This window comes from Phaeoacremonium minimum, assembly GCF_000392275.1.
Source record: "Phaeoacremonium minimum UCRPA7 unplaced genomic scaffold PA7_03_scaffold_61, whole genome shotgun sequence".
Classification (NCBI taxonomy): Eukaryota; Fungi; Ascomycota; class Sordariomycetes; order Togniniales; family Togniniaceae; genus Phaeoacremonium; species Phaeoacremonium minimum.
This window is the reverse complement of record NW_006920968.1, coordinates 25341-43204: the sequence shown is the minus strand read 5'-3', so window position 1 is coordinate 43204 and position 17864 is coordinate 25341. Positions and strand designations below refer to the sequence as shown.

The 17864-nt window shown below is 49.9% G+C and overlaps 3 protein-coding genes across 3 annotated transcripts; 2 read left to right on the top strand and 1 right to left on the bottom strand.

Annotated features, from left to right (window-relative positions):
* Positions 1–5953: 5953 nt before the first annotated feature.
* UCRPA7_1087 (putative cytochrome p450 protein) lies at positions 5954–7409 on the top strand (the record flags this gene model as incomplete). Its single annotated transcript, XM_007913679.1, has 6 exons — positions 5954–6062; positions 6129–6460; positions 6514–6641; positions 6692–6993; positions 7062–7163; positions 7222–7409. 6 exons carry the CDS (start codon positions 5954–5956, stop codon positions 7407–7409), a joined length of 1161 nt encoding a protein of 386 aa, XP_007911870.1.
* Positions 7410–9502: 2093 nt separating this feature from the next.
* UCRPA7_1086 (hypothetical protein) lies at positions 9503–10240 on the top strand (the record flags this gene model as incomplete). Its single annotated transcript, XM_007913671.1, has 2 exons — positions 9503–9938; positions 10017–10240. 2 exons carry the CDS (start codon positions 9503–9505, stop codon positions 10238–10240), a joined length of 660 nt encoding a protein of 219 aa, XP_007911862.1.
* A 3611-nt stretch (positions 10241–13851) lies between these two features.
* On the bottom strand, positions 13852–15041 carry UCRPA7_1085 (putative plasma membrane low affinity zinc ion protein; the record flags this gene model as incomplete). Its single annotated transcript, XM_007913680.1, has 2 exons — positions 13852–14477; positions 14546–15041. The coding sequence occupies 2 exons, from the start codon at positions 15039–15041 to the stop codon at positions 13852–13854; spliced, it is 1122 nt and encodes a 373-aa protein (XP_007911871.1).
* Between the last annotated feature and the right edge of the window lie 2823 nt (positions 15042–17864).

Sequence of the window (17864 nt, the reverse complement as noted above, 5' to 3'; positions counted from 1 at the left end):
GCAGCCCTGGCAGGACTAGATCTGACAGCAATGGCTCTGTGAACTCTCCGGGCAGGTTCTCCCGGAGGCGGCCAATGTCCACCCTGATAGATGGTGAAGCCAATCGCTCCGCCGACTCACTCAGGAGCACATCCAAGGCCTTCAGCCGGGCAGGTGCCTATCTGACAACAAAAATTAAACAAAGGCCGCAGAGCGTGCTGATTGAAGCAAGTGCTTCCACACCCGCCATTGGAGTTTCAGCACCATCTTCTTCTGACCTTTCTCTCCCCGACTCAGCCTCGTCAGCAACCGCCTCAGCCTTGGATCCCGCCGCAAACACCGACACGTCGAACCGACGGCTCTCCTCACAGACGGGAGCTTCGTCGACGACGGAGAGTAGCAATACCAGCACCAACCTAACAGATATCACCCAGAACACTGTCGACAGCATGCCGCATCCAAGCTCTCGAGACCCCCTTTGGGCGGCCTTTCGAAAGCTTGACTCGGAGTACGCCATGTTCACCACAAAGACGACGACCGCCCAGCGTATGATCGTGGCGCGGCAGACGCTTGTGCCGTTCCTTCGCAACTATGCGGAGCATCCTTCCAACAAAGATGCGTCCCTACTCTCATCAGAAGACGTTGAACGTCGAGCCGCGATTCTGAACAAGTGGTGGAACGGTCTCCTCGAGATGCTGGATGGCTCGGGTCAAAGAGTGTCTTCATCAGCTCCGACCCCTGCAGTCAACCTGCAACCGGTTGCAGGAGTTGATAGACCTGGCCTGCTCGAGGCTGTCATCCACATCATGGTGCGACCAGAGTGGCGCCTCTGCACAAACCATTTCCGACCCTTGGCGGAACGATCACCGCACGAGCGAGTTCGGGCTCGTGCCGACAGCGATCTCGACCAGGACAGCTCTGCACTACTTGCCGAGTCTGCGGAGCATAATGTCAGGACCATGTTCGTTAGCAATCTCCTGACCCAGATGGCCATTGTTGTGGAGAAGATGTCGAGCAGACACGCGCCAACATCGTTGGTCAATTTCTGTGGCAAGGCCTGCGCATATGCTTTCTTCTTCGTCCCTGGTGTGGCCGATGTCCTAGTGCGCCTTTGGGGTATGACGGCAGACCAGCTGCGGCGAGTGGCGGACGAACTTGGCTTGCCTCGAAGGAGTAAAGGAGAAAGTGAGGATATTGTGGCTCTTTTCCCGCCTAACTTGCACAAGCTCGGATGGTCCTCGGTCAAGCGAATGACTGACAATCTGCGTCTTGTGACAAAGCTTTCCCTGGTAGCTGCAAAGATCCCGTGGTATGGTCCTTGGGTTCCCAGATGGCGCGGCGAGGATACCGATCTCTTCTTCATATTTTGCAAGTACTATTACGTTCTTGCTGAGGATTTCATGCCCGTTGGCCTACCTTTGGTAGAGAAAGCGCGCGCTCCCGCCTTCCTTCTGATCCATGCTCAGCTGCTTGGAATTCTGGACACAACTATCCACCATCGACAGGCTCAATTTGACTCGATGCTCGGCCCTCCCCCCGTACTGGACGCGTTGCACGGAGCAGATGCCATGGTGACTGCGCTGCCTCGGCTTCTTCCCAACAACTTACTGCGTGGCATGGAAGAGAACCGGATGATCATCTTGCTCAAAGATATACTTGCTGAGAACTCGATTGGAGGGGTTGCTTCGAGTGCTCGGGACACATTTGCAGACGCATTCATGGCTATCCTCAAGGCGGCTACGAAGAAGACACCAACCTTCAAGCAGGCCCCGGTATTCATGCTTGTTGACTTCCTCCAGGAAACACTTACGGTATTCGACGCATATGCAGGTTATACAGACCCTGACACAAGAAATCAAAAGCCCGAAATGGCCAGAGATCACGTGGATTGGCCCTTCTGGATAGATGTCTGTAAGCGTATATTGTCTTCCAGCTGCACAATGTCCGAGATACGGATGCTTTCATTCCTTTTCTCTACATGGGACATTCTCGTCGCCGACCCAGCTCGAAAAGAGCAGATTTGCAACGGCTGGCTACTGGAGGAGGAATTGTTTGACAGGTTCTTTAATAATCATACACCGATGGTGCGGGCTTACTTTATGCGACTTCTGTGCTGGAGAATTTGCCGCGATGAGGGCAGCGCTAACGGCGCTGATACGTGAGTGATCTTAAATTCCTCCATTCATCGGTGCCTCCCAAGATCTTTGGCCATACCGCTAACATTGCTTCGTATAGAAAACTCTTTGCACTCGTATCTGAACGTCTTAAGAAAGTCTGGTCTCACTACCTATGGCTGAAGCAACAAGCCGATTTGCAACGAAAACTGCCGCCTTCGACCGCACCTTCACTTCCTCAGCCAGGCAAACGATTCATGATCATCCGGTGCGAAGTCGGAACTCCTCAGACTGGACTGTTGATGGGTTTCGATTCGTTCACAAGCTCTTTTTCCAACCCCGAGGTCAGTGCAGACTATCGCGCAACCATGTCTGGAGACAACAATGGTAGTTCGTCCGGGAGCGGTGGAAAGACGGATACGTCCTACAAGAAGAAGTGGACACTGCTTGGCAAGGTGCTGAGCTTCACATCTGCAACGACTCTTGGAGCCACTCCTATTCATGGGGGAGTAAGACGTACCATGGACGAGGAGCTCGAAGCAGCACGGCGCGAGACTGCAGCATCCCGTTCTGTAGCGCCGCCACCTCCACCGAAATCAGGCACTCAGGCCAATCAATCAAGTTCGGAATCCGATGCCTCTTCGACTGGCTCTTCTCCTGTATATGACGCAGCACAGTTCATCTTCAAATTCACCCTCAACAATGTGCAATGGCAACAAAGTCAGGGTGGAAATGGTGGGATCATGCCAATCCTTCCACGAGAGCGGATATTAACTCGGCCACGACTCCCTGCCCCAGCACAAGCAAGAGTCAGCGCACGATCGGTGTCAACAGGTCGGCGAAGCGAAAGTCCACCACCACCTGCTCCAGGATTGCCGCCTCCAGAACGACGGTTTTCCGGCCTCCTCCAGGTGGGACTTGTTGCAGAAGCGCGCAACGCGTCATCGACAGATAAAGAATCAAAGGTGTCACCGAGTGGGAATGGAACACTCTCGCGTCCAACCGTCAACACACGAGTTGCAAGCCAAGGATCACTTCGTGACAGTCCGATAACTTCTAGCCCAGACGGCAACCGTTTTCGCTCCGATGACCTTGGATCGGCAGCCCCGGAACGGAGCGGCGAGACTGAAAGACAGATCATGCAACCGACGGAGCCCCTTGGCAGTTTCAGAGACCGGGCGGTGTATACCGGGCGGGCACTGGCCGAATGGAGCCTTGTGGTGAACGAATGTAACTCCTTCGTCGACAGGCGACGCGAAGAAGGCATTCTTGGGCTGAAGGATGTGGAAGTGCCTAGTCTTGGCGTCGATGGTCTTCGACGATTGGCCTAGGGGGCCGCAAGCCGGAATAGCAGCGCGAAAGACTCTATTAGCTGGATCGTACCTTACGGTGAAAACGAATTAGAAATCTCGCGATGGCTCACAAATCAGGCCAGATTGGATCTGTGGTTTCTCAGGCTCATCTCACAACAGGATATCTCACATCACCGGCATAAGGACGGTACTTTTCCTCGTCTAGGGTAAACCATGCCTCAATACATCTCTCACGGGACAACTTTCTTGGTTGTTCCACCTACATCTCGAAACCGAACATAACTGATTTGCCATACATTGGAGTACTTGCGCTCATAGCGATTTATTTCTCGATTGCTTTCCTGGCCAGTCTTTCAGCATGGTCATCATAAGGGGTCAATTTCTGCACACAAAGTCACATTTTCAGGCGTTATCGGCTCTGGATGGAATTGAACAGTCAGTGGGGGTTCCCATGGGGATTCTGATTTAATGCGCTTTCTTTTCCAGTCTGCGATATTCAATGGGCCTGGCAGGCTTGAATGTGGGAAGGATCGATGCCATTTTGGTAAAATGGGTTTGGAGTAAACAAGCCTTGTATACACATGTACTATATATACATCGACATGAGACATATGAACACTTTCGGTTTATCTAACTCTTTTTGGGCGTGCTACAATATTATATCTGGAGCCTCCTAGCTCGACTTGTGAACAGTAGAAAATAAGCAGACAGGTCAAAAGCAAACTTGGGATTCGTGCCGCTCATACTCCTTCCAGCCAATCTAATCTCTCTTGTCTTCCCCGTTGGGATATGCCGTGGTTGCATATGTTGGATATTACGAGAAGAGTCGTGGCATCGGTGCATAAAGCTGTCGCTTATCACAGGTAATCTGACAAGCTCATTGGAGGTAAGATCTGCTTGGTGCTTTCTGATCATCCATGACTTGCAAGAATTCCACGCTCTTAAATGTCAAACCCCGGCACTTTCTCGAGCTTCCATGCTAGTCGGTAATACATCTGGTTCGTCTTTTCATCTAGCCAGACTATTCACCAGACGTTTCCCCCGGAATTCGTGGTGTTTCTTATGTCAGACTGCGAGTTTCCGCTTGCGGCATACTTGCCGCCAGTAGTGAACCGCGGAGCTTACCCATTTGGCGTGTCTTTGCTACGAGATGCCTTCTGGCAGCCAAATGTGATTTGTCAAATTGTTACGCTCATGGATGCTTCAGAAGGAGGAAGATCTGATTGGTCTGTTGCCCGCTGGGTTGACACCACTTCAAGGTCCTTTACGTAGCTAAGGCAATGTAAGCGTATTGATCCCACTTGTTGTCAACCATTGCTACATGTCTTACCCCAGGCTAGAATCCCGGAGATGCACGATCACTTAGACTTTGCAGGCCTACCGGACTTGATGCCGGATAGCAAGGATCATTTTGTGGGTGGTCATATTGGAGGTTTTCCGCCCCATGCTCAAAATATCATGGGTAAGGAAGCGTTGAGCCATTATGGGGAATACTGCCATTGCTATTTTATATAGCCTGCAAGCTCGATGCGAATTGCCCCCAAAGGTGGTCCCTCTTCTCGGTGGAGTATATAACGGTGCCGATGGGACTCAAGAAGCCTTGGTAGAATATTGTCGAAAGCAAAGTCCCCTTAAGGAGCTCACCACAATAACGTACAGTCAGCCCTCCCTCACTGGACTGATGCCCGCATTTCGAGCAATAAATTGGAATCGAGAATGTCGAACGTAGGGTTGGAGGCTTCGTGTCTCGCAGCTGGCGCAGTGGGTGCAACCTCTCACGTCTTGTACTGGGCTCATGGACACCATGATCCGTACGTTACTCGAATATTAGGACTTCACATCGGGTCATATGTTGCTATCTTGCTTAGGCAAATCTCTTTCTATGGCGCTTTCACTGGATTCTTATATACTGCGGCCATCTCAGCGTCGTACCTTGGCAGCCTTTTCACAAGCATGATCATTTACCGACTTTTCTTCCATCGCCTCCGTCATTTTCCGGGTCCCCTCGCCGCGAAAATCACCAAGTTCTACAGTGGTCCATGCATGTCTGGAAGTGGCAAGATGCATGAGAAACGTAAGCAATTTCTAAGTCTTGGACTTCCGCCACTGCCCGTTCGACTTGGGACAAGAGCTCTAGCAGACAATTCCCTAGACCTCTTTTGTCTTCCAATAGGTGTTGAAAACAGACTCTAACATCCAGGGTACAGATCTTCAGCTTGTCAAGGAATATGGTGACATAGTTCGTAGTGGTATGCCAATCTGCCACTCCTATACTAGCTCTTTGGTGTTGACGTAAGATAGGCCCAAATGAATTGATCTTATTCAATATTGATGCTATTGAGAAAGTCGTAAGTAACTCCTTGAGTTCGTGTTTTACCTGTGATAGACAAGTTTCGAGCAAGGACTGCAAGCGCCAGACCAATTCTGGATAGACACTCATGAGACGTCCTTATTGCGGCCTTTCTGCCTTTTACCCTCCTCATAAGGCTATTGCTGAGTCAAATGCCGTAGCACGGAATAAGGTCCAAATGCACGAAGCATCGAACAATGTACGATTATTTCCAGTACAAAGGTGCCGAGAACCTCGACTCCATCAGGGATAAGGAGCCTCATAGATGGCGAAGGCAAGTCTGGGACAAGGCTTTGAATAACAAAGGTGTGTGTTACCATCACTCACACCAGTCCAGTCTAGTTATTTCCTCGAGACTAACGCATTAGAAAGCCCTGGAAACGTACGAGGCGTACACTAGAGACACAGTGAAAGACTGGTTAGACAAAATCGAATCTTACGGAGGGGCTCCCATAAACACGTCTCTTTTTGCTGTTCTGATCCCTTTCGACAACATTGGCAAGGTTGCATACTCGACCAATTTTGGTTCTGTTAGGACTGGTAGGGACCTTCCAATGCTTTCATTGATTGAGACCTTGTTCAAGACCATCGGAACACTAGGCCACCTGGACTGGCCTCTCCCACTGACAGCAGACCTTGGACTCGGAAAGGAGCAGATCCAGTTCGAGGATATTGCAGTTCGCATGATTGATGAGCGCGACAAGGTTAGAATGACCAAAGCCTTTGTGGAGAATAAGCTTACATATGCCTGTCATAGCGTAGCGAGGAAGGCCTTGAAGACATGGTCAAATATTTTCTCGAAGATCTTAAATCGGCAAAGCCAAAAGCATTCTTTGACCGTAATGTCCTCCACTCGGACTCGCAGGCCATCCTCATTGGCGGAGCGTAAGCAACCATACCTCATGTAAAGACACGGCTGGACTGATCAATTCCAGACCGACTATGGGATCAGCGATCGGATATCTATTCTACCACATCGCCAAGCACGCGGCTGTCAGGGAGAAGTTGTACAAGAGTCTTGCTGAGGTGTATGGGAAGACCATACCTGGCCAATTCAAAGACTCGGATCTAGCGACACTCGAGTATCTAGATGCAGTCATAAATGAAAGCATGAGGATCGTCAGTCCAGGGGGCTCAAATGCACCAAGGAACACTCCACCCGAAGGGATCGAAGTTGACGGGGTGTTCATTCCTGGAAATGTCAAGATCTTCACGCCCATATACGCGTTCAGTTTGAGTATGACTTTCGTTATCCTAGAAGTGGTGTCGAGAGCTTTTAAATCATGGCTAACATTACACTTGAAGGCGAAAAATACTTTGTTGAGCCGGAGAAATTCATTCCCGAACGCTGGACCACCAGGCCTGAACTTGTTCTTGACAAGAGAGCGTTCTTCCCCTTCCTCCAAGGTATGCCTTGACACACTGACGTCGAATGGTATATATGATGCTAACGACATACTTCCAGGGCCATTCAGCTGTGTTGGAAAGCGTCTGGCATTGATGCTGATCCGGCTTCTCATCGCAAACACACTGTGGTCGTATGATTTTGAATTCGCCCCTGGCGAGGACGGCAACGATATTTTTAGGAAAGCCAGGAATCAGTTAGTTGTCAAACCGGGCAAGCTAAACGTTGTGTTCACCAAACGCACTTGAATGTAGGGTCCGCATAGAACGCTTAGAATTTTGTGGGCAACCCCTGTAACTGATTTAATTATACAGCTATAAAGGGTGAGATCTCTCTTTGAGAATTATATGGAGGAATTGCAAGGCAAACTTGTCACGCTTGAAATGAAACACAGGTAGGTTGCAGGTATGCAGCAAATCTCGTCATCAATTGATGCTTTATATTGAATCCCTTGCTTCCCGTCTTCTCTTTTGCAGTGATCTTTGACTACCTTCCGCAATGTGAAGTACTTACTTCTATTATCTCACTTACTATTACCCCCCCAAACTCTCCCGATATTTGGTGATTTCCGGCAGCAGCGCTGAATAGCGTTGCAAGCTTCCTTGACGCCAAAACTGCTCGCGATCGTAATACTCTTCGAACTGCGGTTTTTCGTCTTCGATGCTGATGAATGTGCGTCGGCTCCTTGTAAAGATGTGCAAGTCCGGCGCTACGAGCCATGCACGATCCAATGTTCCCACGCGAATGTACTTGACCAGATGACCAGCGCTGTATTCGCTCCATATGGCGACACGACAAGCCGGACAACGAGCAATCACCTGACCCCTGCCGGACTCTGACGGTGTACGGATGAACTCAGGTTGGACAACTCCGGCAGCAACATCCTGGGGCTTTGGTGTCGGCACCAGCGGTGGATTTGCGGGCAGGAAGACATCCGGATGGTCGGGTGATGCTGGAATGAACGCATCGGCGGGCGGCAAGAGCGTCACTTTTGACGACTCGATTACAAGGTTGACTGCAAATGCTGTCCCGGTCTCCCGCTGGCAAGAGGTGCAGTGGCAGCAATGGACAACGAGGGGCTCTAGATTGATACGATATCTAATCTGGCCACAGGCACAACCACCTTGCATGGGGAAGGCAGAGACATTGTCTGAGTAGTGAGGTTGTGAGGGAAGCGTCATGACCGTTAGCTGTATGATGTTCTTCTGCCGATATATCCCAGTTCAAGTCGGCGAGGGAGCAAGGGCTTTGTTCTCTTGTTTTGAATGTATGTAATAGTGCTTGGGAGAAAACGCAAGCTCCGAACGAGATTAGCCCTGCAGATGAAATTGACGAGGTTGACCGAGACCTGGTGGTGCACGAAGCATCGGTGGCCCTTGCTGTCAACTACAGGGCGCCTCTCGATAAACCCCTTATCTGGAGAGTTATGGCTTCAGAGATGCTTGGCAGCGATGTCAAAGGCGACGCCAGGCTCCAAGGCACCTAATACTGCCTAATCTGGAAAGTGGAGATACATTTTCTCCTTGACAACCAATCACGATCGATTTGAGCATCCACTGCTACACCGGGGCAGATGCGAATCTGTATCGGCCTCGTTCTTGCTGCATTCTAGATACTGACTCCAGCGGGAACGTTTGAGAAGGTGAAGATACTCCAGCATAATGTAGGCCCTTAGGTAGGCAGCCGTCGATGACAAAATCAAGCTCTCGTTCCGCGTAAAGCCCAGCGGACTTGAGGTCATACTGATAAAAATTCATAGACCTTTTTCCACGATGAAGCAACATATGTTCAAGATTTCCCCCCGTTTTCTCGAAATATGATCGCTGAGATCAATGTTCGACAGCACCACTGCAGAGTTGTGCCGGCCATTCATTCGCATTGGAAGGCTCATGCTGTCGCAAGAGCGTGGCTTCCTAATGTGTTGTACTGGTCTCTCTCAGGGGCTTTCCTTCCCTCTTAAGTTGCAATGTAAGTACTTGCCTTGTTGCGTCAATGGTCCTATTGCTCTTTCTCCTGTTCTCTGAACGGTCTAGGTTGGACTGGACAATGTCTTGAGGAAGGAGTGACATACTGCTCGAGAAAAGCAGGTGCACCACGTCGACTGAGGTTTCTTGACTGCCCATAAGTACCAGCACATCTCTCCTCCCCCTCCCACTCTTCACTTTCTCCCGTCTTCACTCTCTTCCACATCCAGTCCGCCGTGTTTCCGTCTCTCAATTGCTTCACCTTCTCTTTTGGGGTTCAGTACCGGACGTTCATTATTCTTCTTAATTATTCATCCAGACTTCAAATAATTTGCGGCTCCACTTCTTGACAATTTGTCGTTCCTCAGTCTGCGAGTATGGCGCCCGTCAAGTCCACCATCATCACAGTTGTTGTGGCCTTCGCTGCCATCACTTCTGCCCATCCCCCACCCACCGCCCCCATCAAAACCATGACCAAGGATACCGCTGGTGCAGCGGGAGGCAGCCACTATGGTGCTCGTAATTCTATCGATCAGCACTCGCCTATCCATTTCACCATGGCCAAAACCGTGATCCCAGGCCAGTCACGCGTGCCGTCGCTTTCCATCCTGGCAGATAAGCCCCTGGAGGAAGATCTGCAAGATGGCGCCCCGTCGCCACAGCCCGGCGAGGACTTCTATTGCCATACCACTCAGAGTAGCGCGAACCTCACCGACGTCAATGATGCCGTGGCCTTCTTCTCTGCCTTGGACAAGCAAGCATGCCAGAACAAGCCGGACAAGTGTTTGAACATGCTCAGCCTCCCCGGAGGAAGTAAGCCCGCCCCTGTGCTTTCGTCAGAAGAACCCTGTGCCCAAGTCTTGAGTACTAATAATGTGTACCATCAAACAGACAAGGTCGACATTCGAGTTTGGACGTGTGGTCCTTCTGAGGACTCCACCGAGTGCTCCAATATCGCTCCACTCCTGACAAACTTGATCAACATCTGCTCCAAGGATTTCACAACGACTGATTCAGACGGCAATACAACCACTGTCACTCGTGTTGGTGGTGTGACCTGGCTCAGCCCTGCCAAGAATGCCTGGATATCGCTCGAGGGAAAGCATCGTGACTGACTTTCGGCAATCGTGGCCGTTGTGTGTCTCCGTTGGTTGGTTGTTCTATTCATTCACCCTTGATTCTCGATGGTGGTTTCCCTTGGTTGTTGTTCTTCTCTTCTAAGCATTCAGGGTTGTTCGGTTCTCTGGCAGGACTCATTGGTGATCGCGGGACGGTGGAATCGAAGTCGTTGTATTTCATTGATGGCACTTCTCGTCAATAAAATTAGAATTCATTCCTAAGACTCTGCATCGGTCTGCTTCGTAGGCAACCAGCATACTTCGTGTGTTCTTCTCGCTGTAGGTTTGCCTATCACCAGCCACTCTTGTACCATGATTCTAGCAGCCTCACTCGGTGAAGCATCCATTCTCTGTAGGGAATAGAAATTTAATGATATCGAAGAACGGCGATGTAAAACTGGAAGCCAGATCATTTCTTGAACAGCGGAAAGAGTTGGGATTGGAAACCTCAAGGGCAGTACCCTAGGTACCCTGTTGGCTCGACCAGCTAGCCGAAGGCACCTGACACGGCATACCACAGACAAGGGTCAGGATTTGACTGTACGCTGAGACGGCCGCTGGGTCTATTTTGTCTAAATCATTGTTCGGGCGTAATGTCATAATTAGGTAGATTAAAGCATCCAGTTTGTAGTGAAAGGTTGGACACGGCTGGTTATTTTTGGGAGGGCATCCCTCTACTAGAGGATATCCCTTTATCTAACAAAACAAAACAAGAGAACTGATTTCAAAGGCCCCAGAAAGAGTATCTCTTGCCGTCGGGTGACAGTGCTTTGGCTTAATTCGGTGCCCATCGTCACGAAATCACGCACATATTCTTTAGTACAATTTAAAGGACGTCTTCTCAAAATGACACGACTCTGACTCCAAATACGAATGACAGCAGCAATTTTTGATTATCGCGCTGATTATATTTACACGTTATCCTACAAGAGCAACAGTACCTAAGTATGCTTGCTCGAGTTTGTCAGAAAGTCGTAGACTGCATGCCCATTACCAAGACTAGACCACCGCGGCTGCCTTCTATTTCGCCCCCACGACTTAGCTATCTTAATCTTGAGACTGGGAAACGTAAGAGTTTATGATCGAGGCAGTGGGATTCAAGCCTAAGCGTGCGCCCTCTTGCCATGTTTCGAGGCCTCCGAGCCTCGGTGTTAGACGGCTCTGTTGACTTCAAAGAAGCATAGACATGACGTACGGTTCCAAAATCAATAGCCATGACTTTGTGGATAGCTGGCGTTCCTCTGGGCTACTTTAGTGGCACCAGAAGCTTCTGAGGCATGAGGTGGGCACAAGGACTGTCACCTCAGGGGTTTTCTCTTATCCCTGAATTTCACCAACCCTTTCTATTAGCCCAACATATCGTTTGATCAATTCAGTTTAAGTACTAACCGAGGTGCATTCAAACAGTCCTTCAAATTTCTCAAGGAGGAGAAAATTGTGGTGGTAATTACGGCCGAGAGACGCTTTCGTCTGTTCAGTCCGTGATCTCGTAGATCGGGAGTTTAGGTACATGATCCCTTTCTCGCTGGCTCATTATTTTCAAGACCACTAGGCCATAGCTTGAATAGTCTGAATCATCAGAGAAAAGATCTGAATTCAATGACTGACAGATAAGCATTCATCTCCATCCATAGTGTTGCTATGTGACTTCGTTGACAAGCTCCGTTGGAAGAATCTCGACCGTTGTAACACGTTTCTGTACATAGTGCTTCAAAATTGTACAGTTAAATACCGATATAGCACTCTCCTCAAGTTATACCGCAAATGAAGATGTCATATCTCTGAGTGAAGTATTTACCATCGTAGTATATCCCCCGAGAATTCGACCACCAACACCCATGCTTGGGAACGTGACGACGAAAATAGATTGAATAATAGTTTTGTAATGCTATAGAGAGAGTTACTCATTGGATCAGTCATGCCTGCTGCCTATTGGAGGGCGAGCCCTCGGTGGTCGACCCATCTTGACACACCTTTCGCTCCATGACCACAGCCCCAAGTCGGGAGAGCGTGGGTACTATCACACCTGGACAGACAGAGCATGGAACAAGCTGTACCCTTTAGTATACCTGGGTAGATACGACATACATTGATAGCCAATGGCGCTTGCAGCGCCAGCCTTGAAAACTACGAGGCAGCCTCACCCACTCGCCCACCCCTTTTTCGGCGACTCCTGCGTTCATCCTCTCCGATAGCCGATCTACTACAGTTAATATCTTGCTAAACCCCACGCTTGCAGCTCGAGTTCCACTACAGGGCATTACTATCCCGCCTTAAGCTTCCCGAACAGAGACATGGAATGTGCTGGGAGGGTGGCTCTTTCGAGGCATTGGAGCCTTCGGAGATCCTACGGCGACGGTGCGTTGCAGACTTTGCAAGCCTGGGCTTGCAGATAAGCAGCTACCCATGCCCTATCACACACATTCTATGGATGGCCCCCCCTCCCTCCCACCTCGAGGCATCCTTGTATGTGTGACCACAGCTTCGGAGTACTCAGGACCATGTGCCAAGCGTGAAGACTTGCCAACGCATGCCCGCCGCACGCGACGGGGCAAAAGGACCTTTTGGCTGAGGGGAACTGATGGAGGTCACACGTGGGGAGTTTGGCTCTCTTCTGTAGAAGGGCAGGATTCGAGTATTTAAGGGGTGCTTCTCCCCGGTTGGGCCGGACTGAAAGACTGTTACTATCATCAACATCACAGACTTCACACATCAAACTTCCAACCTTTTAAATACAATACTTAAGTTCAAGTCTCTTGAATACTATCTTAAGCACAAAATGTCTCCCTGGTAAGCTTGTAAATTATCGAAATGTGGCAGATCGCCCAGCTCGCTTGCCCCAAGTGGCTGGACTGCAGCTGGGGTGCCATTATGCGCACCCTGATGGCCTCTCCCGTGTGCCATCAAGGTTCTCTGAATTGCAGCTAGCTAATCAAATTCTTCTCTTCTAGCTCCTGCTCCTCGTGTGCTGCTGGCTGCGCTGGCTCTTGCTCTTCCTGCTCCTGCAGCTCGTGCGGCGTGAGTTCCCGCCCGTTTCCCGTTTCCTGGGACCCTTCTTTCCAGGTCATCCAAGAAGTCTGACATGAAGCTTGATTGCTGACTATATATAGCACTAAGGATTGCACAGCTGCAGGTGCTAGGGTATATGATAGGGAGATAGTAGCTAGTTCTGTTTTGATACGCTCATTTCTCGCCGTCGAACATTTCAAGGGGATTTGGCCAGTTCATCTGCATGACAAGGAATGCAATATTGGGAACGCCTAGACCGCCATCACTCATTTTGCTGACGATGATCGCACAATATCGTCTCCGTATGCATTTTATCGACTGTGCTGGGTAGTTTGAATTTACATATATGATAACATTAAATTGTCTGTTCTCGAAGCAAAGTGCCTCTCTGTTTTTGTTTGTGTCTCTATCGAGTTAGCTGAGTCCCGTCATTTGACGAGAAAGAGAAGCATGCTCTGTAACTCACGCTGAACTGGGCTTTCCGTGTTGAGACGGGTATCATTATTTACTCTCACCGATGTATCGCTTTCCCAGACTTGACCCAACCCAACAACCAGGGAGCCAACTTCCAGCATTCCAGATAAATCCATCTTCTTGTTCTATGCCCATTTACCAAGTAGTGCCATCAGGCCGGCGCCAAGAGCCATGACTGCGTAAGCGGCGAGAGTCATCCCGATGTTGCTTCTTCGCATCTCGTTGTTGAACATGAACTCATGTGCCATAAGCTCGACCAGTCCGGTGTAGACGAGAATGCCAGCAGAAATGGAGTCAAAGACACCATTGACCGTGAGTGTCGTCAAACTGCCGGGTTGGAGGGACTGGCGGACTCCAAGACCTGCTGCGATCGCGATAGGAGTGGAAAGTGCGTAAGCGCAGCCGAGGACATACGGCATCCAGCCCTTGCCAGTAGGCCAGAGCGCAACTGCGAGTCGAGAGCCTAGACCGAGACCCTCGAAAGTCTGATGGAAAACAAGCACAATGTACAGAACAGTGAACTCGTCGCCGGAAACGGCAAGAGTTAGGCCGATGAAGATTGAATGGAAGATGACGCCGAATTCTAGAATGAAAAGCGCAGTCATTTGCATCGCAAAGGAGTCAGCATCGAAATGCTCGCGCTTGTGCCCCAGATGATCCTCTCCACCGGGCGGGTAAGACACATCTCCAGTGAAGCCACCAGCAGGAGCTGGCGCAGCAGCATTGGAGGCTGTAGAGTCAATAGGCCGATCTAGAGGTGTACCAGTCAGTAAATCTTGATGCTCATAGATTGCAACATGGTAGGGATCTATGGCTTACCTGTCATCTCCTCATCTTGCTCCTTCTTGCTACCCGCAATGAGGTCCATGGCGGGATCATGAGCCTTCACACCTTGAATGTTGAAATCATAACGACTCGCGACCAGTTCAATGAGGAACATGACGAAGATGGTCATTAGACAGATTCCCTCTGGCCAAGAATAGGCCGTGACGGCGCTGTCGTCGGGGAAGCATGGTGAACCCAAAGCCTCGTTGGCAGGCGCAAGCAAGTGAATAAAGGCGGTAGCGACGATGACACCAGAACCAAAATACTTCGCAATGAAGAAGGCGAGCTTGGGAACCCTCAAGCGACTGGATCGTGCTAGAAAAATGGGCAAGAGAGTGCCTAGCAAGGAGCCGATGAGGATGACAAAGACAGCAGAAATGCGCAATCCCATGCGGCCATCATAATCATTGCCTGAGTCGCAGTCGACGACGACGGAGCCGAGACCAGCGTCTGCAGTCGCGGTCGGCACGGGAGCATCGGTAGTGGCCATTTCATAGAAGTTGTCGGATTCTTTTATGATTCTCCTTTCAGTTGAGTCGGGGTATTCCCTGGCGTGGGTCTGAACCGAAGAGGTTGATGTCGCCAAGTGTGCCAACGCAAAGGCAATTGATAGCTGGGGACTTGGCAAGAGGAGAATGAGGTAGGAGGGAGGCGATCTGCCGCTTTTATCGGTCTCACTCCATGGCCCTGGATTCGTGATTGAGTGACTTATGGAGTAGTGTGCTGCAAAAAGCATGTCTGAGAACCTTGATGGCTGAGGAAACGGGTTCGCATTACGCTCTCCACTATTGGCCGGAAAACGGCCAAGACTGACTCGAGAGACATGCCCGCTGGTCAGAATCCATCAAGGTTCTCAGATTGACCTCCCGAATCACATACATCGAACACTATGTACACGCTGCCCAGGGGCCCAGCCTGCATGATTCCGTCTCGGCAGGCTGGATTGGCAGCATGACAAGCTTCAGCTGGCTTCAGCTACGCAGACACGAAACATATAAGACTTCAGCCCTGAACCAGATTCTCCGCTGACTTAACGGCCATGCACGAGTTTGCCCTTCATCCTGACCCGGGCCCGGGAGTCTGCAAGTAGGGGCTTCACAACGAGCACCGCCGGTCACGTCCTCGATACCTACACGACGACCGGGGCTCGAATGGCTCCGTAGAACAGCCTAGCTCAGTCATTTTCCCGACGCCAACCAGAGCAAAGGATCGCTTGCTCGAGTTCAGTAGCCACAATTCCGACAAACGTGCCAGCATTCGGTGCCGCCGTGCCGTTTAAGCGTCGGCTTTCACCAGCTTCCTCTTACTGTTGGAAATAGCACCCCCTTGGGATCCCCTCGGTTATCGCCCAAAGTCACCGAAAACACTCCGCACGATACATCACTGGCATATATCCGCTTGTGGATCGAGCATGCCTCCAACTGTGATGTTTGCCGCTCACTGTCAGCTGATACTTCCTGTATTTGGCACCCAGGTCACTCGACCGACTCACCAACGACAAAAGATGAAGGTGACCGAAGGGTGAAGCCCCGGGAATTGCCTCACTGATTGCTGACTCGTATATGGACAAGAAGCTTCATCTGGATCCATTTAGCTTGGGTAAACCAGCCGCACAGCATGTCTACGCCGGATGTTGCTGGAGGGCAGAAAGTGTAAGCACCTTGATAGACTCGGCTACCCCTAGCCCGCCACGAGGAGATTGCCATATGGCTCTCCCGGTGGAGATTGCAACCCGTTGGTTCGGACTCGACTTTTCTGTATGGGCCGCTAACGTAGACATCGAGACTGCCAACTACCAGAATATGGCGCGATGTCAATTTCTAGTTGGCTATTTCTGGTCACATAGAAAGCGTCGTCGGAAAGTCTACCCTCGATGGCCGGTTAAATCCTGCTAGCCGTTGACTATGTCCATCAAGTCCATGAAAGGGTGAGTTTCCGATGTAGCAGAATAGTTCTGTGAGGGCTTGCAATTCGGCGGATAGTATCGTCTCGGAGGAAGCACTGATATAGTGATCTTGCCTGGTAAGCTGGTCCTACAACTGGTCTCCTCTTCCGGAACAAGTGTCTGGCCATTTAAGATCGAAAAGTCTTCATGTTCAATGCCATGATCTTGTTGAGAACCACTCTTTGTCTCCCATTATCACTAGATTCGGAAAAGAGTCGTCACCTTCGTTGTTGTATTGCAAGTTACACAATCAACGAGGTCAGTGAGTGTAGCTTAGACACATATACAAGCATGGTGGTCATGGGGTATGATCACCGCCCAGAAGTTTTTTGCTTTGCTTAAACACAAGGTATTTAGGAGTCATGGGAGATAAGTAAACAAAACCATTTTCAAAAGAGTAAATATAATCAAGTAGTGCTAGTAGCTAATAATGATGTGTCTTGTTTGAGTTGATAATATTCTTGTGATTATTTCAAAGGAGAGTATGTTGAAATTGGCATTGAAAAGAACAATGTCAATTTTTTGTTAGTCAATTTCAGTCAGAAGTGAGAGACCTTGATGATGAAAGATAATGCATATTATCATCCCAAGTCGGTAAATTCCGAAATGCCCGGCTGGCGCAATGGTAGCGCGCAGGACTTCTACTTGAGAGGAAAGTTCTTGTGTTGGGGGCAATCCTGAGGTTGTGGGTTCGAGTCCCACGTCGGGTGCACGCGTTCTTTTTGGTTCTTCAGGTTGTCAGTCAAGGATTGATTGTAGTCAAGAAAGCAAATTTACCTGTTGAATGATGATTTTTACTATCTAATTTTGTCACTTCAACCTTTTGATTGCTGTATGTGTTTTTTTCTTCCTTTTTTTTATAAGCACCAGAGTTTGTATTGGAACTTGAGTAATACCTGGATTCTTTTTTGCAGAGGTTGGAGAATCCCTTCAATGCGGCCTCGGCACATTAGCAAGGGAAAGCTACCTAGGTAGGTATAACATATTTACCGGAGGTAGGTGGTTAGTGCTGTAATCGATCTGGGCACAGTTGCCCCGCCTTCTTCCGGGCATACCTTCCTCGCTACAGTGTCTTACCAGATGCAAACCCCAGCAGCCATGCTATACAGGGCACCTGCAGGCGGGTAAGTATAGATTCCCCCACTACAGTACCTTACCTTAGTTAAAGTGAACCCGACAAGGGCTTTCTCCTTTCCAGTCCCATTACCCGTCATAGATCGATCGACTGCTTGACTTGGAGCCTCATGGTTTGGCTACCTTCTGTTAACCTCGCTCGTGGCCATAGTAAAACCCCGCTGGCGTCATACAATCGATTGCCATTGAAGCACACCGTATCTCAGGTCAGCCATCGTCTTAACTAAGTCGGCG